The sequence below is a fragment of the Tyto alba genome, unplaced genomic scaffold (assembly GCF_018691265.1).
Source record: "Tyto alba isolate M040663 unplaced genomic scaffold, T.alba_DEE_v4.0 Super-Scaffold_41, whole genome shotgun sequence".
Lineage (NCBI taxonomy): Eukaryota > Metazoa > Chordata > Aves > Strigiformes > Tytonidae > Tyto > Tyto alba.
The window spans coordinates 24,421,178-24,443,935 of NW_024881317.1; the positions used below are offsets into that span (position 1 = coordinate 24,421,178).

Genomic DNA, 22,758 nt, shown 5'->3' on the forward strand with positions numbered 1-22,758 from the left:
TGACATGGCTTAGCAGAAACCCTTGTGGGTAAACCAGCCTTGACATGGGAAAAAATAACTTTGTGCTATTTAAAACAGACTCATGTAGTGAGAAAACAAAAAGGCTAACATACAACGAGCGCCTTTCCTCTCCCCTATCCCAGGCTCAAATTTACTCCTTCACTCCAGACTCCTTTACCAACACAAGTGAGATGCCTTATCCCTCTGGTCTTTTCTGCTATTTTCTTCCTTCCCCCTCTCTCTGCCTGGTGTTTCTGCCCTTTGTGGAATACGTTTTTACAGAGGGGCTCCAACCTTTGCACATGGCTCATCTGTGTCATGGGGTGGGTCCGCTGTGGAGCTGGAACTGGCTGTGTACCACACGGGGCAGCTCCTTACCTTGTCTGACAGAGCCCACCCTGCAACACCCCCTAACCCCTCCACTACCAAAGCCTTGCCATACGTAGCCAATACAGTGCCCATTGGGAATACCGTATGGCATGGCACAGGTCTCCACCTGGCCCAGAGGGAGGCATGTTCGCTCTCTCCTGGGCTAACGTGGCTGCATGCTGTGCCTTTGTTTGAATTAAAAAGGCACGGCACCCTGCCTGGTTTCTTCTTAAGCACTGGATACGTCCATATCTGGTACAGTTGTCTCGTATCAGCTCAGAAATCAGCAAGTGAAATGCAGCCAATGCTGGGGCAACAATTATTATTCCTGTTGTAGAATGTGCAAATAGGCCAGGTGGATCATTTCTAGCAAGTTTCTTGATCTACAGGACTTGGTCAGATATGAGCATCTGTCACGTTTCATGCTGCATGAGCATAAGCAATTTGTTTTGCAGGACTCTACCCATAAGCTGTTCCTGGGCTAAAATCTGCCTTGTGCTGCTACAAATTTTTGGGGGTGGACGATTCACTGGTGAATCCCCGTGGAGCCCTGATGAACGACGAAGTATATCTGACCAAGGATGTGCCTTCGCATGCATACACAGAGGGTGTCATTTTCTTTCAGTTGTCATTTTCCTATTAAACACCACAACCAAGATGTGATTACAATGCTCTGTGACTGGCTGACAGCCAGTTCTTGGCCCCACCAGACCCACCTGCTCTCAGGCAGACCTGTGATTGACTGTCAGGAAGCAAGGAATCCTAGCCATGTACCCAAAAGCACATCAGGCAAGGAAGCTCCCACGAGGAAGATGCAACTTCTGACAGCAGCCATTCCCCATGGGATCTCATATTGCATTGTGAATGCCTGGCGGCCATTTTTGACATTGTCATGCCCTCACGTTCTCAGATCTCCCTCTGATGGGCTGTCCACTTCCTTTGGACCAAGAGGTGTTCAAATATAACAAGATATAGCACGCAGTGGTATCCACTGTGGAATGAAGACAAGCAGCTGGCACAAGCAGTATTCCCGTGGATGGACCATCACCTGCAGAGCAACCTCACAGTCAACACCCAAGCGATTGTCTGGTTTCTGGCCCATCAGGTACTAGGGCAGCAGGGAGCTGCACTGCAGATCCCCGCGCTGTGTTCCTGCATCTACCTGGATGGGGACTTTCTCTTTGGCAGCCTGAGCTGGCTCTGGGGGAGCTGAAGGAAACCCTGGGGAGAGGGAGCAGCCTTGGGTGGAGGGGAGCTGTTCTCCAGCGAGATCATGACGGCTGTAACCCTGCCCAGAAATCCATCTCCCAGGGGGCTGCGGGACTTTACCTGGTGTAAATGTCAGTTCTTGGAGAATCAAGGAGGGAAACAAGAAAGTTCAGCATAGAACTACCAAGGGCATCAATTCCCCTCTTTTAGCTGTGCCCATAGTGGTGCCGCAGCCTAATGCGCAAAGGAACCCTGATATAGAGGAGAGCAGGGTATGTATGTTAACAATACAATTGTGTTGACCAATGAACTTCCTCATGTTAAGGGTGGGCTAATCAGGCATTATTGCTCAGGAAATCAGTATGTTGTTCTCTGGTGCAGCTGGTGTGGACGTATGGTCAGCGGGGTGTTAACCTTCGTGCTTCTAACCCAATGTCCCATGCAGGTGAAGGGGGTTTATACTACAGTCAGGTCCATTTCTGTTAGGACTGTCGTTACATACCTGGGGTGCTTTTTGAAATACAATTCTCCTATTGTTTTATCGTCTGCATGGGGTGTTCTCAGCCACTAAGACCCAGTTTAGCGTGGGTCGTCAGGTCACATTGACCCTGAGGTAAAAGCTCTTATTCCTCCGCAGGGTTTGTTCTTCTGAGGAAGCTGTACAGCATTTAGGGCCTTTCCTTACACACCAGCTGCAAGGGCCTTCCCCTGCCTGTGCTGTGCTGTGCTGTCCTCCCTGAACAGCTCCTGGCTTGGCCTGCCTCCTGGCACAGCCCTGCCCTTGCTGATCCCCAACAGCCGAGGGTGGCCTCCACCTCCATGCAGGGTGCCAAAGAGACAGAGAAACCCCTCCTCTCCATGCCTGGTGCCATTCCTGTCCTACCCAAAACTGTTGGCAATGGAGGTGGCTCCCAGTCATCCCAGGGCAGGGCTGGCCCATCGGACTGGGTGGTGGACAGTCTTAAATGCTGCGTGTCCTCCCAGGAAGGATCTGGGCAGGCTCAGCTGGTAGAGCCTCCCGTTGAGGGCGAGGGACGAGGCCTGCATGTTTGGGCTTGTGTTTGCTGGTTCCCTGTCCCATCCACAGGTCAGAGCATGCAGAAACCAGGAAGAGGAGGCAAAAGCAAAGCGGGATGGAGAGGGCTGGGATGTGAGTGCCGATGTCGGTGTGGAGAGTGTGGCCCCAGGCTGCCTGCTGCAGGGGGATATTTCTCAGGGGAAAGCATTCACTGCGGAGCAAGACGTCCATGGCTCCGCTCCAGCTGCCTTCTCAATTGCCCCTTTCCTTCTTCATTCATCCTCACATCTCTCTATAGTTCTTTTTCCCTTGCAGTGCTTCGACAACCCTCAATGGCATGGCAGTGGGGAACAGACCATGCACCAGCAACGAGCTTGTCTCTCCTCTTTCTCCGGAATCTCGCTGCGTGTGCCCCTCAGGGTTTCCATTTTCCTCAAGATGCTGCACCACACAGGCAGGATACCAGCAGCTCCTACTCTGCTTGCTGCTCTGTTGGGAGCAGCTGGGTATGCAACTGAAAGAAGCCCTCCGGGAAGCCTCTGGTTCTTTTCTATCCCACCCATCAGAGACTGTGATGGCAGGGGACAGTCTCCTGATGCCACAGCCACCACCGCGTCCTCTTTTGTACTTCCACGTCTTTCCCAGAAGAGGAGGAAACCCCTCATCATCTCATCCTTAAGCTAAATTTGGGAAAGACCCCTGGGAAAGGGTGTGCATGTGTGCGAGGCCCGGAGTTGGGTCAGGCAGAATATCCCCAAGACGCCAGATCTATGATGTGTCTTCAATTCATTGCTAGCAATGAGGTCCACGTATGCAAAAAAAGGACCTCTTCTGAAGCTCATAGTCAGCTCTGGCCCCTCCTCTTCCCCCCACTTGCCTGCTGCTCCACAGCTCTCTGGGTTTGTGAGACCTAAAGTAATGGGCAATTTGTGAGTGCTAGCAAGATGTCAGGTGCATGAGGTGAGTTCCCTTCTTCTTTAGCAGTGAGGGCCATGTTGTGCAGGCTCTCTTTGGACATGAGCTACTAACGTTTGAGGCATAGGGAAGAGAGCTGGTGAGGTTGTTCTGCTTGGAATGTTGGATAAGATCAGGCACGTGGTTTTGTGGAAGAGCCAACAACAGTGGAGCCTCTCTCATGGCCAATACTGAGCACTGGTCTGTTCTTTTCCCCTATCTTGGAAAGGGAGGAGCAGGATTTCCCATTCATCCGGGAGTTTCGGTCTTGGATGGAGGGTAGGACAAGCGCAGTAGGCAAGGAGTTTTGCTGTGTCCCTGGGCACCAGGGACACAGTGAGCCAAGACACTCGGCTGCAGCGTGGTCCTTGCAGGCAGCCCAAAAATGGGACTGCACCCCGTAGTTGGCAGGATTCGAACCTGCGCGGGGAAACCCCAATGGATTTCTAGTCCATCGCCTTCCCCACTCGGCCACAACTACCTGCCCCAGTCATCTCTGCCCTGCTGAGCACATCCCCTGTGCAGTGACACCCGCCTCACTAGAAGCCCCGTGGTTCACACCTGCACAGGAGCAAGGAAGGTACCAGCCTTCCAGAGGCCTTTGGAGGTTTAACCACAAGTACTGTGGCTGTAGATCCCAGCGCCTTGTCCTCAGCTGGGCATCTGGGATATCCTGACATGGGGTGGATGGGTTCACTCTCCAGCTGGAGTATCTGCCAGCAAAGAAAAGCGAAGTGGATGACTGGCATGCAGCTTCTTGGTGTGTAGGGGGGATGTGTTGTGAGAGTGGGAGAGATCTATAGAAAGGGAAAGGTAGAGCCTGGCTGAGGAAATTGAGGAGGGGCAAGGTGAGAATAAATGAGAGGTGTGGATGACTTGCAGGTAGACAGGAGAGAGCTTTTTTGGTGAAATAGGTTGTCCAGATCTTTTTGCCAGCTTGACCAAGCATTGATATCTTCCAGAGCATTGAGCAAAACAACAAAAGACCTGAAAAAACAATCAGTTTCATTAGTGGTACAAAATAGCTCTGATTCCCTTTTAGCTCCACAGCAGCACTATTTGGCAAACTGCACTGAGTAGTAGCAGGTATGGAGATGGTACCTGTGGATATTCCTGTCTGCATGCAGAGCAAGAGTGGCAGGAGGTCACAGTCAAGAGTGTGAGCACGAAAAGTGTCACAAGGAACTGTGTGTGCTGGCCAGTCTGTGAAGCTTCTCAAGTCTCTGATTCAAGAGATGATTAAATTTAAAAAGCCATGCTCTTTGCTTTCTTGACTGTCAAAAGCAGGGTCGTACGCAGATTACTGTTAGTACAATAGTTACACACTCCCACTCTGTCATCAGCAGTTCTATGCGTAGAGGGAGTTACAAAGAGGAAGATCATGATTGTGCATGCTCATTTCCCTACTGAATGCCCACATTGAAAATCTGCACTCAAGTGACTTCAGTGCACAGCCTAGGTTAAACCCTAGGAGACATCCTCTCTCCCAGTGAGTCATATTGTCTGTTTCGTTCTATCCATTGGGGTTTTCTCCGCACAGGTTGGAATCCTGACAACTACGGGGTGCAGTCCCATTTTTGGGCTGCCTGCCAAGGACCACGCTGCAGACGAGTGTCTTGGCTCCATAGACACAGCTCCTGCAGCTGCACAGTGCACCCAGAGACACAGCAAAACCCCCTTGCTTCCCACCCTTGTTCTTGCCTCCCTCCAGAAATGCCAGCATGGGTGGGAAATTCTTCTCCCCATTTACAAGGTAGGGAAGTTGATGGAAGAGACCAAAAGAAGTCTAGTTTTGTTCTTTGTTGTGTAGAACTTCAGAGCATAACCACACATCTGAAGTAGCATATCCCAACCATCTGTCTTCCCTACACCTGAAACTAGAGATGCTCCTCTCCAAAGTGAGCCTGTGCAACATGGCCCTTATTGCTAATAAAGAAGGGACTCTCATGGATCTGAGATCTTGCCAGCATTCACAACGTCTTCCCCTCCACTTTAGGTCTCATGGAGGCAGACTGGTGTGGAGCAGCAGGCAAGTGGGGTAGAGGGAAAAGTCCAGAGCCAACTATGAGCTACAGAAGAGGTCCTTGTTTACGTATATGGACCTCATTGCTGACAATGAACAGAAGACACACCACAGATCTGAGATCTTGCCTCAGGTCCTGAGGGTACTCAGCCTGACTCCTCCTCAGCCCCTGCACATATAGACAGCCTTTTCCAGGGGGCTTTCCCAGATTTAGCTTAAGGATGAGATGATGAGGAATGGGTCTCCCTGTGTCCTCCTCTTCTGGGAAAGACGCAGAAGTGCAGAAGAGGACATTGTGGCGACCCTGGCATCAAGACACCATCCCCTGCCATCACAGAACCTGATGGGTTTACTCTCTCACAACCCCTGAGAGAAATAGGGGCTGCTGGTAGCCTGCGTGGGGGTGTACAGCATCTTAGGGGAAACCCTGAGGGGCACATGCAGAGAAATCCCAGAGAAAGAGGAGAAACAAGCCCATTACTGGTGCATGGTCTGTTCCCTGCAGCAGTTCCACTGAGGTTGGCAGTGGCAGTACAAGCAAGGAGAAGCTCAGAGGGGTTGGCAGCATGGATGAAAAGGAAAAGGGGCAATGGAAGGGAGACCTGGAGCAACAGACCTCTTGATCTGCAGCCAAATACTCTGTAGCAGGCAGGCTGCAGCCACACGCCCATACGCATGTCTGAACCCACATCCCAGCCGTCTCCATCCCCCTTTTGCTCTTTTCTCCTCTCTTGTTGTTGCATGCTCTGACCTGTGGATGGGACAGGGAACGATCAAACTCAACCCAAGGATGAAGGCCTCAGGACTGCCACCTTGTTCCTTGCCCTCAGGAAGCAGGATCTACAAGCTCAGCCAGTCCAGAGACTTCCTGGATTATCTCACAGGATCTAAGTTTAGTGAGCACTCAGTCTGGCTGGTCTGGCCCTGCCCTGGCCTGATGGGGAGCCACCTCCACCCCCAGCTGTGTTGGGCCGGACAGGAATGGCACCGGGCGCAGAGAGGAGGGGTTTCTCAGACTCTTTGGCACCCTGCATGGTGGCAGGGGCTACCCTGGGCTGTGGGGGAGCAGCGAGGGCAGGGCTGTGCCAGGAGGGAGGCCAAGCCAGGAGCTGTTGGCACACCACAGCACAGCACAGCATGGGCAGGGGAAGGCCCACACGGCTGCTCTGAAAGGCAAGGTGCTAACTGCTATACAAGTACAACTTGCTTAAAGGAACAAACACTGCCTAGGACTAAGAGCTTTTACTGAAGGGTGACCTGAAGACCTCTCTTAAATCAGCTATCAATGGCTGAGAACACCCCATGCAGACGACAAAACAATGGTAGATTTGTCATCAAAAAGCACCAGGCATGTAACCACGGCCACAAGTGCGGCTAACCAAAATCTAGTATAAAACCACTCCAAGTACATGTGACAAGAATGTATTGATGGGAAAATCACAAGTTGCATACATTTCCAATATGAACTCATTAGCTCACTCGATAGCATGAGTAAGGTGACTGGTTAGCAGAACTGTATTGTAACATACATAAAACCGTGCTGTCATCCCTACTGGGGTCCTCCATGAATCAGGCTGAGGCATCACTATGTGCACCCCTCGTCCCAGGGTTTCCTTCAGCTCCTCCAGAGCCAGCTCAGGGCTGCCAAAGAGAAAGTCCCCATCCAGGGTGATGGACGGGAGAGGTGGGGAGAAGGGCAAGGCAAGGCCCTTAAGCTTCCCACCCCAGTCCCACTTCCAGTGAGGTAGCCAGGCAGACATGTATCCAGCCTGGGTGAGGGCACAGGATACAGGAAAGGAATGAGGCGTGAGTGCTGGCAGTGCCAGGGAGCATCAGGCCTGGCTGTGAGAAGTCCCAGCTGGCATCCTGGGGGGAGCAGTGTGGCGCAGCGGAAGCGTGCTGGGCCCATAACCCAGAGGTCGATGGATCGAAACCATCCTCTGCTAATGGCATTTTTAATTTTTTTTTTCTTTCTTGGTTTTCCAGCAGCAGAGTAGCTACCTCTCCCTTGCATCTTTCCCAGCAAGCTTTAACATGCACTGCTCCTGCTCTCTGCGCACCCATGGCCATGGCCCTCCTGAGCTCCCACTCCCTTCTCTCTGCCACTCACCTTATTCTTCCATTGCCTTCTTAGCAGACAGCGCTCCCAAAGCGTCCCTCAGCGAGACAGACAGCTGCGTGTGGAGCAGCAGGCAGAGCTCCCCACACGAGGAAGTGGGTGTCCTGGGCACGCAGTTGTGTTTCTCCCTTCCAATCAGGCTGCTCAATCTCAACTTCCCAGCTGCCAGCAGGGACCTCCAGGAATCTGCTAGTGGGGAGGAGGACACGGCTGGAGTTAGTTTTGAATACACTGGTGTGATCAACTTGAGCACCAGGGCACTTTCTCCATCCTAGTCTGTTTGCTGCTGTGCCCACTCGCAGGGCCAGCCAGGAGCAGGGCTGAGAAGGTATTCCCAATGGGCTCATTGGTGGCAGTATATGGGTAGGTGTTGGGGTGGAACGTAGAGAAAGGAGTGAGCAACGGGGTGGGTGAGCATCTGTGCTTCTACCAACACAGGTACATACACATGACCACACATACACTTGCATACTACATGCAGAACTGGCACGTGTTTGTCTGCAGATGGGGAGCAGCACCATTACCAGCACCCACAGAAGCACCAGCACCACTCACACAGGCATGGACAAGAGAGACGGTCTGATCCTTTTCTTTGCCCCCAGCTGCTTAGGGTTGGAGATCAGGGATGGACACAGATCCCCTCCCTCCCACATGCACAACAGTAGGTCCCTGGGATCCCTGCCCTTATCATAGCTCTGTGCAGCGTCCATGCCCAGAGCTCTGTCCCAGTTTCTCCAGTGTCATTCTCTAAACCTGGCCAGTCCCTGATGCTGATCTCTCCTAGCCAGTGGCTAGTGCAGCTTCAGGTTTCCTAGCCAACACCTGACAAACTCTGAAAACTCCCAGCGCCAACCACCTTGAGGTCATCTGTGAGTGCAGGCGGCTGGACAGTCTGGGAAGTAGAGGAGCAGGAGGCAACAGGGCACCAGGAGCCTTGGTGGTAGGTGGTAGAGCCGTAGATGCCTTCCAAGCAGTTGACCTGGGTTCCAGTCCTGGACAGCGTAGACAAATTTTTCTTCAGCTGGTCTCCACAAGTGCCTTGCCTCCCCTGCGCGAAAAATCCTACTTCACTCAGCAAACTCAGTTCCCATGGGGCAGTCGAGACACTACCCTCGACTCCCCCAGAGCCTTTCATCACAGAGAGGCCTGTGGACACAACCTAACCCAGAACACAAAAGCCTCCCTTGGCAAAAAGAGATGACAGAGACTGCTTTCACCATTCATAGATTCTCAGGGATTGATGAAGCACTGGAGCAGGTGCCCAGAGGCCTTTGGAAGTCTCTATGCCTGGGTATCACACTCAGGTTTCAGTGAGGCTCAGGCACTGCTCCGCCCGCCCTGGCTTTGGGGCCAGCCCTGCTTTGAGCAAGCATTTGGGCCAGTGATCTTCCAAGGTACCTTGCAGTCTAGAGACTGCCATGAAACAACAAGCCCCAGAGAGAGCTGTGCCCTCCTTCCTCTGCACCATGGGCAGTAAGGGAGCCTCTTGCCCACAGCAACTGGAGCTCAGTCATTGCTCTGCACTTGGCACATCTCCTGTCCTTTCTCCTTGACTCTCCAGCCCCTCTCCCACACAGCGACTCCTTGAGACCAGCACAGCATTGCCCCAGGGACTGGTGTGGCAGAGCCCTCTTTCACCAGCCTTCCCAGCTATGTGCAGGGAAGAAGGAAGCCCCCTTGATGCCCCAGGAAGTGTCCACGAGGCAGCACCCACAAAATCCTCTCTTCCTGCTCCCACTTTGCCCTCCAACAATCCTTCTGCTTGGAAGGCAGGCCATGGAGTCTGAGACTGCATACTTCTTCTTCAATAGGCTCACAACAGCAGAGCATTGCTTCTCCCTCTGGGTCATAAAATACCCCGAGGACAGTCATTTTACAGCTTCTCTGATTCTCTGTTCCCATCCATAGGCACCCTCAGGGTAATGATTTTTTTTCCTGTAGCCAGTTAGAAACTGCCTGGTCAATTTCTGACCACAGCTCTCATCGTCCAGCCACCACAGTAGCCTCCTTGTAGGCACTAGGAGGCTCCTATCAGATCCCTCCTAAGCATTTCCTTCTCCCTGCTAAGCAAGCCCTGTGTCCTCAGGCCTCCCTCACAAGGCCAGAGTCCCTGGCACCTGTCTAGCCTAGGGAACCTCCACGGAACTTGCTCCAATTTATCATCACTTTTACATAGTTCCCTACATGGACCTTCTTCCCCTTTTCTGGAAAAGAGGACAACTTTTCCTTCTCATTAGTCATCAGGGAGCTACCCTGCCCTCTGATCCCAAAGCTGAAGAGCCCCTGAGATGCATCCTTCTCTCTTTCAGATGCAGTGGCACAGACGGTAGGTGCCAATCCAGGACGTGGCATTGACTAGCAGGGTTTCAAGCCAGACAGTTTCCCTGAATTGGCAGTTCCTCACCTGCAAACACAACCAGCATCAGTGGGAAGAGGGGCAGGTGGGAGTAAAGGCCCACCAGTATGAGGCCAAGAGGGACATTGCAGGCTCTGGGGCCTTGTATTCAGGCTGAGGGGTGTCCTCCATGGCCTAGCATGCATTTCCATTTCGTCTCCCCTGACACTGGGGCATTTCTCTCCAACACTGCTGACAGGACAGAGAAACTCCATGCTGGTGCACGTTGTGATTTAGGGAGATGCTGAAGGAGCTGGGTTTGTTTAGCCTGGAGAGCAGAAGGTGAGGGGTCTTCCGCTGTGTGAAGGTGGCTCTCTGGCTTGCCAAGGCCTGCACTCTGCCAGAAAGACCTCGGGAGTGCAGGAGCTGGGGGTAGCCTGGCCTCCTGTGTGAGCCAGCCTGGCCTGAGCTGTATCTCCCAAGGGCTGTGGAGCTCTGGGAGATCTCTGCCTGCCCACTGAAGCCTCTAAGGGTGGCACAGATTGTCCTCCTCGCCGGATCCTGCAGGGAAGATTAGCATCAGAGGCTACATAGGTAGCAGCATTTACCATGGCCTTAGGGATGGAAACGGGCTGGGGAGCACGTTAGTCCCAGCAGGCAACGCTGTCAGGAAGGAAACCAAGGACAAAATGCCATGAAGCTGCCTGCACAGGCCCATACAACTGTTCATACAGAACCCCACCAGGATCCTTGAGTTCTGGGTGAGACCAGTGAGCCTCAGCAGAACCGCAGGAACATCCTCTGTTGCTTGGAGATCCACTGTCTGACCCCAGAAGAGACATGTCCCCTCCAATGGCATTACAGCAAATGTACAGAAAAAAGCTTTCCCTTTCCCTGAGCCACAGCCCCTGGAAGGGTGTTTCCTCCACCTTTTTACAAGGCCTTCAGACACTGGGCCCTGCTCTCGCTGGTCTCCTTCGGGACTTCTCTGGTCAGATATTGGACATCTCTGAAGATGGAGACTCTACAGTACTCCCTGGGCAAAGCTTTCCCATGTTTGGCCAGCCTCACGGTAAGACAGGACTCCTGTGTGTGGCACTACTTTTATTTCCACTCCTGTCCATTGATTCTTGATCTCTCCATTCTACGGACGCTTTTCTATCTCTCTTTTGCCAGCTTCTTTCATTTAGGTGCTCTTCTACAAGATCAGGGAGCTCCACCCACAACTGGTGGTGCCCCAAGATTGGCGACAGACTCACCGTCACTGCACAGAAAAGGTTCTCCCTTTCCCTTGCAGAGGACTTGGCCAAACGGCGAAGGAGCAGAAAAAAAAACAAGCCATAAGTCTCCAGCTATGATGCACAAAACCTTTAATGAGAAGGAGGAAATGCAGTGGCACAGAACAGAGACCAAGAAACACATCTGCAGGATTGAGGGACGCACAGAGGATGGCCCATTTCCCAAGGACAAGCTGCATACAAAGCGCTTGCCTTTTCCCATTCTGCTCTCCCTGCTGGCAACGGCAGCCCACCAAGAGCGATCCCTAACTCCAGCACCCTCTCCCCTTCAGCAGGGGGTTCAGCAAAGCAGAAGAGAATAAGACCTTTCCGAAGAGTTCAGAGCAAAGCAGAGCCAGAGGAGACATGGCCACACCAGCCGTGCAGCGAGGAGAAGTGGGCACAGGTCCGTCCTGCCAGGTGGCATGAGGACACCCAGCCTGTCTGTAAGACATGTCCATGACCTGCTGCTGCAGGGTCCCGTCTTCCGTCCTGCTCCCGAGGTGATGAGCCACCGGCTTCAGCAGTTCAGACTGCAGCGGGGGAGCGGCAGACACATCCCGGACCCGCCCAGACCAAGGGAGCCCCCAGAAGAGATGGGAACTCCCCCGGCACTGAGGGAGCTCCCAACAGCAGCTGACAGAGACGATCCCACAGCGGTGCTCTGAGGGAAAGAGGTGAGGATGGGGCCCGGCAGGGTCACCACCACCGGCGAGGGCTCGATGAACACAGTCGAGTCAGCGCAGCGGGCGACACAGGGCTCACTGCAGCTGCTTGCAAGTGGGGTTGGGCCAGAGGCACAGCAGGGCCGTGGGGGACAGGGTCTGAAGCAAGACATCTCTCGGTGAAGGAAGCAAAGCTGCAACACAGAGCAGGAAGGAAACACAGACCAAAACATCAACTTGGCTCTCATGTCCACAGCTCTCTCTGCAGATACACTTGGCTGCTCTCCATCCCCATTCGATCCCCACATGCAGAAAATGCCTGCACCTGATCTTTCTAACACACACAACGTACGTGATATATCCCCCTAAGGTTGGATTTGAAGCACTGGGAGCAAAGAAGTGCCTAACTGGCTGCTGATTGCACCAGGACCTCCTACTGCATTTCCCAGTACAATAGCACAGATGAAGATTGATGCAAGTATCCCAGCACAAATGGGCTGCGTTGAATGGGTGTCTCAGAAATCACCTCTTAAACACACACAGTCTTCCTACAGCTTGTAATGCACTCCTCTGAGTTGCACAGTGCAGGAACGCTGACCCACTTTAGGATAGGATCAAGCACAGTGGGTTTAAAGCACCTGAGCATTACCCATGTCCAGAACAACAGTTGTTGCATTGATGAAGCACTTGGCCATTTGATTAGAGAGCATCTGCTGCAGGCGTAAGTTCTGGTGAGGCAGACACCCCTACAGCTGAACCCCATTGATACCCTTCTGCTTGAAAGAACACCCTCTTCCCATTTTTCTGCAGCCACGTCCAGCAAAAGGGACAGAGGTGACAGCCCTTCAACTGTTCAATTGCAGGGACAACCTGAGGTAGAGAAATATCATCCTGAGTGGCCACCATGGCAGCAGTTCAACCCACGGAGAGAGACATTGAGCAGACCCAGACTTACCTCGTTCCTCGAGGAAAGTGAAGCAAGAGAGGAGGATGCAGAGCCTGGAGCAGCGCAGGCTTTTATGCTGTGTCCCAGAGCCCTGTGGGGCCACAAACATTCCTTGCTCATGAAGCATCTGAACACCTAGGAGTTTCCGCTTCCCAAGGCTTCCCTGGTGATTAAGCCCTCGCTTCTTACAACCCACATATTGTCCTCTTTTTCATACCATCGAACACCAAAACCATTCTTCTGTATCCTAGGTTCATAAAGTCAATTACCTCTGAATTCTTACGCAGGATAGACAGATATTTTTAGTTGACTTGCCTCATACAAATCCCTTTGGTCTCATTGCCCTCTTCGTGGTTAACTTGTCCACGTGTCATGGTTAAATTCAACCATACAGGGCACCTCAAGTCTTCTCTCAAATGCTTTCTTTGCAGGCACTCAGTCTAAAACCAGAGGGACAATTCTCTTCCTGGGTGATCGTAGACACACAGGAGGCAGTGGGTAAGTTCAGGCAAAAATTCAAGACTGCACAAATCCCATATGGGAGGAGAGACGCACGACTCCAGGGATGTGGCAAAGCTCAATGTCAAGGAAAGACCACTGTGAGGTGGAGGGAAGCCCCCTGTGGGCAGGGGTGATGATGGCCACAGGGACCTTGTTTACACTCATCAGGCTCTACCACAGACTGGTTTTGTGATCAAAGACTTGCCCGCGTCCTTCCCTGAAGGAGACCCACACCCAAATTGACCCGTTTGTCTCTGTAAGGTCATCCCAGAGGACGGAGGTGTGGCTTGCCTGATTAGGAGGAGAGGTGAACGGCAGGGAATGAAAACCTCATGGCCCTTTTTCCTGATTCAGAGAGGGGGTGGCCAATTCCATGCATTTCATGCTACAAAGGCACATTGGATGAGTCTCAGAGCACCTGGGAGTCATCATGATGTGGAAGAGTTGGGAAAATCCCAGAGCTGCTGGCAAGCATGACTCACCCTGCTTTCGACGTCAGTGGACATGGTCGCCCAGCCTCAGTTGTGCCAGTGATACCAGAACTCATAGTCCCAATTTGTAGCTTTCTGTAAGGAACAACATTTTAGCACCATTTCTGAATCAACTGGTGCTTCTGTGCAACCTCGTGCAGCTTCTGCCTTCTAAGGCATTGCCTGCCAGTGGCTGCTCAGGGACCCACGAGAGTGAGTGCAGCCCAGAATGATGTGGGATGGATGGTTCTTCTGGAATGGCTCTGGGACAACCTCCTGCTCTGAGCAGACCAAGCTTAATGTTAAGTTAATCAAGGGATATGGCGATGGAGATCCCATGGAGACATTACCTGAAAGAGACCTGCCTGATCCTCTGGTCTGCTCCCTGTCGTTACAAATGTGCCTTCATTCCCTGGACACGTGGTCATAAAAAACAGGCTGTGGCAGAGCCTTTTGAGCGTGAGGAAGGTCCTCATGGCCCTCACTCCTACATGCAATGGGCTTTGCTCCAGCCCACAATGATCCTTTCTTGTCATTGAGCTTTTCCATATCCCTGAATTGGTGAGTCTCTTCTCTTGTATAGGATTGGGTAGTCTTGATCTTCCACCTCAACTTCTCAAGTCTCTACTGTGTGTCTACTATGACGCTTGGGCAGATGTCTCTTAGGGTTCGCTTGAGTGCCAGCACTGAAAACACTTCAGAGATAAATCGAGGTGTCCATCTTCGTAGCTATTTTTCAGCATGATTGGTGGACAAGCTCACCATGAAGAGGGCAAAGTGACAAAGGCAATCCATATGACACAACCTCACCTAAAATCTTCCTCCAGGCTACCCCGAGACCTTGGAGTTGATTGCGCTTATGAATCTGGGATACAGAGATACAGATGGATCATTTCAATATTAGGAAACATCACACTCACCAGGCCCTGATCTGATAGGAGAACTCAACCTCCAGGACATCTGCTGGCGAAGCGGCACAGCGAACTACAAGCAACCCAGGGAACTACTGGAATGTGTTGAGGACAACGTCCAAGTACATGTGACGCAGAGCCTGACCAGAGGAGAGGCACTGGTGGACGTGTTGTTTACTAGAGTGCAAGAGCAATCAGAGAGGTCAAGATTGGAGGTAGCCTGGGCTGCAGCAGTCACGCCCTGGTGGATTTCTCAGTTTTGAGGAGTGCAGGACAGGTAATAAGTAGAGTCAGGAACCTAAACCTCAGAAAGGCAAACGGTTGCCCGTTTAGGACACTAGTGCATGGTATCCCTCGGGAAACTACCCTCAGAGGTATAGGAGCAAACCAGAGCTGGGAGATACTGAAAGACATTTTTCTGAGGGAGCAAGAGCTCTCAATCCCGACATGCAAGAAGTCGGGCAGGGAAGGCAGGAGGCCAGCTTGGTAACATCAAGACCTCTCAGAAAAATAAAACACAAAACCAAAAGGAATAGGCAGCAGAGGCAGGGATAGACATTGTGGGGAGATTATAGGCAAATGGCCTTGAAGTGCAAGGAGGATATCGGGAAGTCCAAGGCATTTCTGGAGCTGAACTTGGCTAGCGGTGTGAAAAGTAACAAGAAGGGTTTCTTCAGTTACATAGGAGAACAAAGGAAGAGGAAAGAACCTGTACCTCGTCAATGAGTGAAATGGTGAGACACTGAAACAGGATGTCCAGAGCAGTTGTGGATGCCCCCTCCCTGGAAGTGTTTAATGCCAAATTAGATGAAGCTTTGAGTAACCTGGTCCAGTGGAAGGTGTCCGTGCCCATGGTAGGAGAGTCAGAATTACATGTTCTGAAAGGTCCCATCCAGCTCAAAGTGTTCCATAACGCGCTCTTTGATGCTAGTTGGAATCAAGTCAGAGAAAAGAATTTCAGATGAAAGAGGTAAAGGTTTAATCACCAGCAAGGTCTTCCCAAGTGGCAGCTGCTACGTGTTTACATGCCTCATGAGCAAGGAATGTTTGTGGCCCCACAGGGCTCTGGGACACAGCATAAAAGCCTGCGCTGCTCCAGGCTCTGCATCCTCCTCTCTTGCTTCCCTTTCCTCGAGGAACGAGGTAAGTCTGGGTCTGCTCCATGTCTCTCTCTGTACGCAGAATTGCTGCCATGGTGGCGTCTCAGGTTGATATTTCTCCGCGTCACCTTGGCAGTGCAATTGAACAGTTGAAGGGCTGTCACCTCTGTCCCTTTTGCTGGATGTGGCTGCTGGACAAATGGGACGGAGGGTGTTCTTTCAAGCAGAAGGGTATCAATGGGGCTCAGCTGTAGGGGTGTCTGCCTAACCAGAATTTACAACTGACAGCAGATGCTCTCTAACCTAATGGCCAAGTGCCTTCATCAATGCAACAACAGTTGTTCTGGAGATGGGGTATGCTCAGGTGCTTTAAACCGACTGGGCTTGGTCCTATCCCAAAGTGGGTCAGCGTTCCTGCACTGTGCAACTCAGAGGAGTGCATTACGAGCTGTAGGAAGACTGTGTGTGTTTAAGAGGTGATTTCTGAGACACCCATTCAACGCAGCCCATTTCTGCTGAGATACTTGCATCAGTCTTCGTCTGTGCTATTCTACTGGGAAATGGAGTAGGAGGTCCTGGTGCAATCAGCAGCCAGTTAGGCACATCTTTGCTCCCAGTGCTTCAAATCCAACATAGGGTGATACGTCACGCACGTTGTGTGTGTTAGAAAGATCAGGTGCAGGCATTTCCTGCACCTGCAGCTAGAAATGGAGATGGAGAGCAGCCAAGTGTATCTGCAGAGAGAGCTGTGGACATGAGAGCCAAGTTGATGTTTTGGTCTGTGTTTCCTTCCTGCTCTGTGTTGCAGCTTTGCTTCCTTCACGGAGAGATGTCTTGCTTCAGACCCTGTCCCCCACAGCCCTGCTGTGCCTCTGGCCCAACCCCACTTGCAAGCAGCTGCAGTGAGCCCTGTGTCGCCCGCTGCGCTGACTCGACGGTGTTCATCGAACCCTCGCCGGTGGTGGTGACCCTGCCGGGCCCCATCCTCAACTCTTTCCCTCAGAGCACGGCTGTGGGATCGTCTCTGTCAGCTGCTGTTGGGAGCTCCCTCAGTGCCAGTGGAGTTCCCATCTCTTCTGGGGGCTCCCTTGGTCTGGGCGGGTCCGGGATGTGTCTGCCTGTCCCCCGCTGCAGTCTGAACTGCTGAAGCTGGTGGCTCATCCCCTTGGGAGCAGGACGGAAGACGGGACCCTGCAGCAGCAGGTCATGGACATGTCTTGCAGACAGTCTGAATGTCTTCATGCCACCTGGCAGGAGGGACCTGTGCCCACTTCTCCTCGCTGCACGGCTGGCGTGGCCGTGTCTCCTCTGGCTCTCCTTTGCTTTGAGCCCTCTGGAATGGGCTCCTTTCTCTTCTGCTTTGCTGAACCCCTGCTGAAAGGGAGAGGATTCTGGAGTTAGGGACCGCTCTTGGTGCGCTGCCATTGCTACCAGGGAGAGCAGAATGGGAAAAGGCAAGCTCTTTGTATGCAGCTTGTCCTTGGGGAACGGGCCATCCTCTGTGCTTCCCTCAATCCTGCAGATGTTTTCCTTGGTCTCTGTTCTGTTCCACTGCATTTCCCCCCTTCTCATTAAAGACTTTGTGCAGCAGAGCTAGAGAGTCATGGCAGTTTGTTCTTCTCCTCTCCCAGCTAAGCATCTTCTCTGCAAGGATAGGCTATGGCTTCTGTCCTGAGCTTAACAGTGGTTGTTGGTTAAGTTCCCTGGACTCATTTCAGAGCACTAAAAAGCCTTGTAGGTATTGAATATGGGCCTGTAACCTGGTGATTATGGCCCTGGGGGTCATTTGCGGAATTCTCCATTGTAAAATTTAATACGTATATTTTGAAATAGCATTTCGGTTCTCTCAATTATTGTTCACAAAATCGTATGAAAAAGAGACCTGGCAATTCTCTCTTTTACTATTTTGGTGTGGGAATAAACATCCAGGGGATGGGTATGGAGTGGAAAGGAGGAAAGCACTGGTTGTGATCTCCAGACGGAGGCAGTGTGACTGCCAGATGAGGTTCGTGTGGGCATTTCAGCAGAGAATGAACATACACATTCACGATGCCCCTCTTCACAATTCCAGCAATTTGTAGCACTGCTCCTGACAGAGTGGGAGTCTGGAAATACTGTGCTAACACAAACCCTCCATAGAGGCCCACCATCCAGAATGGTTTCTGGCTATCAGCAGAGCAAGGAAGGCGGCTTGTTTCTTTAAGAAACCCTGTAATCAGAGAGTTGGGAAGCTTCACTCCCTTCCAGTAGAGTCTAGCTGAGAGAGGCTCTTGCTTTTCTCTTGGTCCACAGGCCACAAGCTGCAAGAGAAGAGTGTATTATTTCTCTGGTCACTAGGATCATCGTTACACCAAATCCCAGTAAAATTCAGGATGTATCTGCAATGTCAGAGCCTGGACAGGGTAGGTCAGTGTCCCCAGGGTGAGTTCAGACAGACAGACGGGCCTTTGAGCCATAATGTAAAGAGGAGTTCTGCTTCCACCAGCCAGCCAAATCGCATACCTGGCCTCATGAAGCACGGTCTGTCCCGTGACCATCACCTAGGAATTACTGATCTTCATCTGCACCCTGCCAGGTGCAAGCAGCCACAGCAGCAGCAGGACCAGCTCTGTGTCAGGCCAGAAAAGCCTCTCTCCTGGCTCCTGTACCAGCACTGCCATGAGGAGCCCAGCTTGAATCTCTCCCAGCCAGCAGAGACTAGAGAGCACTGGTCTCAGCGGGCCTCAAGGCTGCAGGGAAGACAGGGGATTGGCTTGAAACCCCAGGGGAAAGATGGGTGGTATTTGAGCAAAAGAGCTTGTGTGCAGGATATGTTCAGGCACCTGTGCTGGAGCCAGGCTGGAGAGACATTTGCCAGTATTGGCCAGGAATCAAAGCCAGGTCAACTGCTTGGAAGGCAGCCATGGTCACCACTATTCCAGCAACACTCCTGGGGGCACTGGTTCCTCCTGCTCCTCCAGGTCAGAGCCTGGACGGCCTCCTGCTCCTCCACTTCACAGACTGGCCGCATCCCTATTTCAGCCCTCAGCACACACAGTTCCTCAAGATGCTCCTCACGTTCCCCTCTTGACTGCAACCACCTCTCGTCCTTGCTCTGCATGCAGAGAGGCACTGCCACAAGTACCATCTCCACACAGAGTTCTTACAACCACTTTCCAAATATCCCTGCTCCACAGCCAAAAGGCAATAGGGGCTACTTTCATCTAATGCTGGAAATTATTGTTTTGTGGATGTTTAAAATTTTGGTCCATGCTCAGGAATATGGCAATGCATGCTGTTTTGCCAATTGACGGGGTTAACACAAAGGACGCAGACACCAAGCTAAAGAAATAGGCTTATTTTACTTTAGTTTAAAATAGCAGAAAGAATAAGCAAGGTAATGCACCTAGACATTACTATTTAAAGCTAGCTATAGTGATTAAGAAAGATACATCACCAATTGCCCTCATACTTTACCATCATCCAGATCCGTGCATCAGTAGAGGAGCCCCCGTCACAGCGAAGGGTCGGAGAGCCTTTCCCGGCAATTGGGAAGTCCTACGCAGTGCGTCCACTCGTTAGGTGAGGTCTCCATCTTTGCTGTGAGAGGGTCCAGCTTTTATACAGTTTAACAAACAAGTCTAAACAAAACGCACAGGAGATATCTGGTAGATTGATATGCCTCACTCAGGCATGTCCGGATCTGGCCAGGATCCGGGCATGTCTGAGGAGTTTCTGTTTTTCTTTACATTTGGGATTTATAGTTACTTCCTATTGTTTACTTATAGTTCCCAGGGATTGTTCCCAGGGTTATATTTTCATGCTGATAAGATGCCAGTTGTTTCAGTCTGCTGATAAGGTGCTGATTGCTGGTCGGGGAATTCACTCAGAAGTCAACTTTGGTTTGAGGCTTATTGTTTGGGCCCCTTTTTGTTTCACATGCCGGGGCAGGGAAAAAAAAAAAAAACCAACAAAAACAAAACCAAAAAAACTGGACATGCCTATTACACCAAAGCAAGCTCTCTCCTATCTCCCTACAAGTCATTCACACCTCACATTTACGCTCACTATACCTTTCTTCTCACCTTTTTGGAGGTGCTGCTGGGAGATCGCCATTTTCCCCTAACTAGTGCTCCAACCGTACTGCTCACTGCAGGATTGGAGTGTCTCTCAGATAATTTTGTAATCAAAGGTAGGGGTTAATAGCCCACTCCACATTTACTAATGTGCTTGGTTATAGCTACAGAGCTGCCTTCCCTTCTTCCCTGGAAGCAGCAGGGATGCCAGCTGGAGAGTGAACCCATCCACCCCATGTCAGGATATCCCAGATGCCCAGCTGAGGACAAGGCACTGGGATCTAAAGCCACCGTCCCTGTGGTTAAACCTCCAAAGGCTTCTGGAAAGCTGGTACCTCCCATGCTTCGTGCAGGTGTGAACCACGGGGCTTCTAGTGAAGCCTGGACGAAAAACTCCTGGGGAGGCGGGTGTCACTGCACAGGGCATGTGCTCAGCAGGGCAGAGATGTCTGCGGCAGGTAGTTGTGGCCGAGTGGTGAAGACGATGGACTAGAAATCCATTGGGTTTTTCCTGCACAAGTTTGAATCCTGCCAACTACGGGGTGCAGTCCTGCTTTGGGCTGCCTGCAAGAACCACGCTGCAGCTGAGGAACTTGAAACCCCCTTGACTACAGCACTGCTAATGCAACTTCCTTAGCGGAATGCACACTGTCTAGGACAGTGACCTGAAGACACCCCCTAAACTGACTCTCAGTCACTGGGTATTCCACTGTCAATAGCTGCCAATTCCATGAGGGGCTTCCTTGCCTGATGTGCTTCTTGGCATATGGGTAGGGTTGGCCGGTCCTATCAGCCAATCACAGGTCTTCCTGAGAGGAGGTGGGCAAGGCGGGGCCAAGAACTGGCTGTTAGACTCTCACAGAGCAGTATGAAAACATCTTGGTTATGATGTGGAATAAGAAAATGGCATCTCCCTGCCACAAAATGGCAGCTGAAAGGAAATGGCAGCCCCCGTGTGTGCAGGGGAAAGTCCTTCCATGTCAGATGTACTTGCAGGGTTATGGGGAGGGGTGGCAGGTCCTGCCAGCCACTCACAACAGACCACATCACAGGGAGAGGGCACTGCCTTCAAGGGAAATTGTACACCTGGCTGTCTGCCAGGGACGGTTGAGGCCAAGGGGCCTATTTGGACCGAAGTGGAGGGCAGAGCACCCGGTCCGCCTTATCTGGGGTAAAAGTACTCCCTCTACTACTGACAGCCATCACTCCAAGTGATCAGTGATGTGGAGGTGAGGGATTTGCTGTGGGAAATATGGGATACGACCCAGTCTGGGCCAGTGGGCATGGGGATTCACCAAAGCAATCACCCACCACCCAACCCACTAGCTGCACAAGGCAGATTTTAGCTAAGAAATAGTAGAGTCCTGTGTCACAAGAATTCGCAGGTGGCCTGTGCTGACCGAGGAGAGAGCCTGGGACTCAAAGTATGGAATTACAAGAGCACATATGCAGGCATGTGCACGAGGTGTCCCGGCAAAAGTAGGGGCACCCGGAATTTAGTTTTGCAGGGAGTACTTACACCTTTCAAATGTTCAGGTACAACACAACTTGACTGACCAGCAAGACCCACATTACTCACAAGTTGCAACGGGCAATAATGCCAGCTGCCCTTCTGTGAAACGAAGTGACAGGGGGTGCGGTGTGTCCCTGGAAGAGCTGCCCAAGACATAGTGACCTCTCCGACAGTGACAGTATTCTTAAGTCAGTGGGACAAGGCACGGAGCCTGCTGAGGTAGCTGAGAAGTTTGGTTCGCTTGGAGCAGCGGACCAGAGCAAAGGGCTTGCAGTGGTTCTTTCCAACCGTCATTACTCTGGGGGGCACTGAGTCTCATGGGCCCTTGAGCAGCCACCAAAAGGCAATGCCTTGGAAGGCAGCAGCAGCACAAGATTGCACAGAAGCACCAGCCGTTTCATCAACAGTGCTAAAATATGTGGAAATTTCCTTGAGGAAAGTGGCGCTTTAGGACTATGAGCTCTGGTATCCCTGGCACATCTGAGGCTGGGCCACCATGTCCACTGAAGTCCAGAGCAGGGTGACTCATGTTTGCCTGCAGCTCTGGGTTTTTCCCAACTCCTCCACATCACGATGACTCCCAGGTGCTGTGGGAGACTGATGTGCGACGCCCGTTTGGAGATTGAAATGCATGGAACGTGCCGCCCCATCCCTGACCCAGGAAAAAGGGCCATGAGCTTTTGGCTCCCTGCCCTGAGCCTCTTCTGAAAAGCAGGCCATCCAGGCCTCTGGCTTCTAGGCTGACCGTGCTGAGCTAAACAGGTCATTTTGCCTGTGGGTTTATTTCACGGAAGGATGCACGCATCTCTTTGACCACACTCCTATGCCTCAATTTGCCTGTGTCCCACAGGTTCTCCACATCCCAAGATTACACCCGAGGACTGGTTGGAAGAATTGTGAAGGCCTTGTCATGTCATCCTAGGGACAGTGCTACTGAGATCCCAAGGAGAGATCGCTTGAGAGAGACCAGCCTCAATCTGTGGCCTACTCTTTCTCATTATGGATTTGCTATGGTCCCTGGCCTTGTGGGGAGAAAACATAGGCTTTTTCAGAGCCTGACAAATGTGAGGAAGGTCCTTGTGGCCCTCATTCCTTCCCGCAAGCAGCTTCCCTCCAGACCACAATGGTAACTTTCCTGGCCTTGCGTTTTGCTCAAGAGATGCCACCATCTCCTGTGAGCCCATGATGACTCGTATGGAGAGAGATGTCTCCCAGTGCTAGACAAACTATGCACTAAAGCCCTTTTTCAAGAGCAAGGTGATCAAAGGGGATCAGCTGTGGGGAGGTCTGTCC

At 51.9% G+C, this 22,758-nt stretch overlaps 1 protein-coding gene, 2 long non-coding RNA genes and 2 other non-coding genes across 7 annotated transcripts in view; 2 read left to right on the forward strand and 3 right to left on the reverse strand.

The window, feature by feature from the left end:
• Nucleotides 1-7,698, reverse strand: part of LOC122154583 — a 43,834-nt gene extending 36,136 nt beyond the window's left edge. Inside the window, exon 1 of the long non-coding RNA XR_006166636.1 lies at nt 7,684-7,698. This is a non-coding gene — a long non-coding RNA (uncharacterized LOC122154583). The remainder of the gene's footprint in view (nt 1-7,683) is intronic.
• LOC122154580 (beta-keratin-related protein-like) overlaps nt 1-17,489 on the forward strand; it is an 82,899-nt gene extending 65,410 nt beyond the window's left edge. Inside the window, exons 1-2 of one of the 2 annotated variants that reach the window (XR_006166630.1) lie at nt 15,744-15,940; nt 16,706-17,489. Coding sequence is in view for 1 of the 2 variants with exons in the window: in XM_042804382.1 (XP_042660316.1) it covers nt 16,706-17,044 (339 nt within the window). In the remaining variant the exon portion in view is untranslated. Of the gene's footprint in view, nt 1-15,743; nt 15,941-16,705 lie in introns of those variants that run through there. The other variant, XM_042804382.1, reaches the window with a different exon arrangement.
• Nucleotides 3,950-4,031, reverse strand: TRNAS-AGA. The gene has a single exon. It is a non-coding gene; the product is annotated as a tRNA-Ser (tRNA).
• Nucleotides 7,448-7,519, forward strand: TRNAM-CAU. The gene has a single exon. It is a non-coding gene; the product is annotated as a tRNA-Met (tRNA).
• LOC122154584 lies at nt 11,381-13,086 on the reverse strand. Of its 2 annotated transcripts, none has more exons than XR_006166638.1 (2): nt 12,925-13,086; nt 11,381-12,163 (listed from the first exon to the last, which is right to left on the reverse strand). It is a non-coding gene; the product is annotated as an uncharacterized LOC122154584 (long non-coding RNA). The 2 variants fall into 2 exon arrangements; XR_006166637.1 differs by having other exon boundaries at nt 11,381-12,839.
• Nucleotides 17,490-22,758: the final 5,269 nt, after the last annotated feature.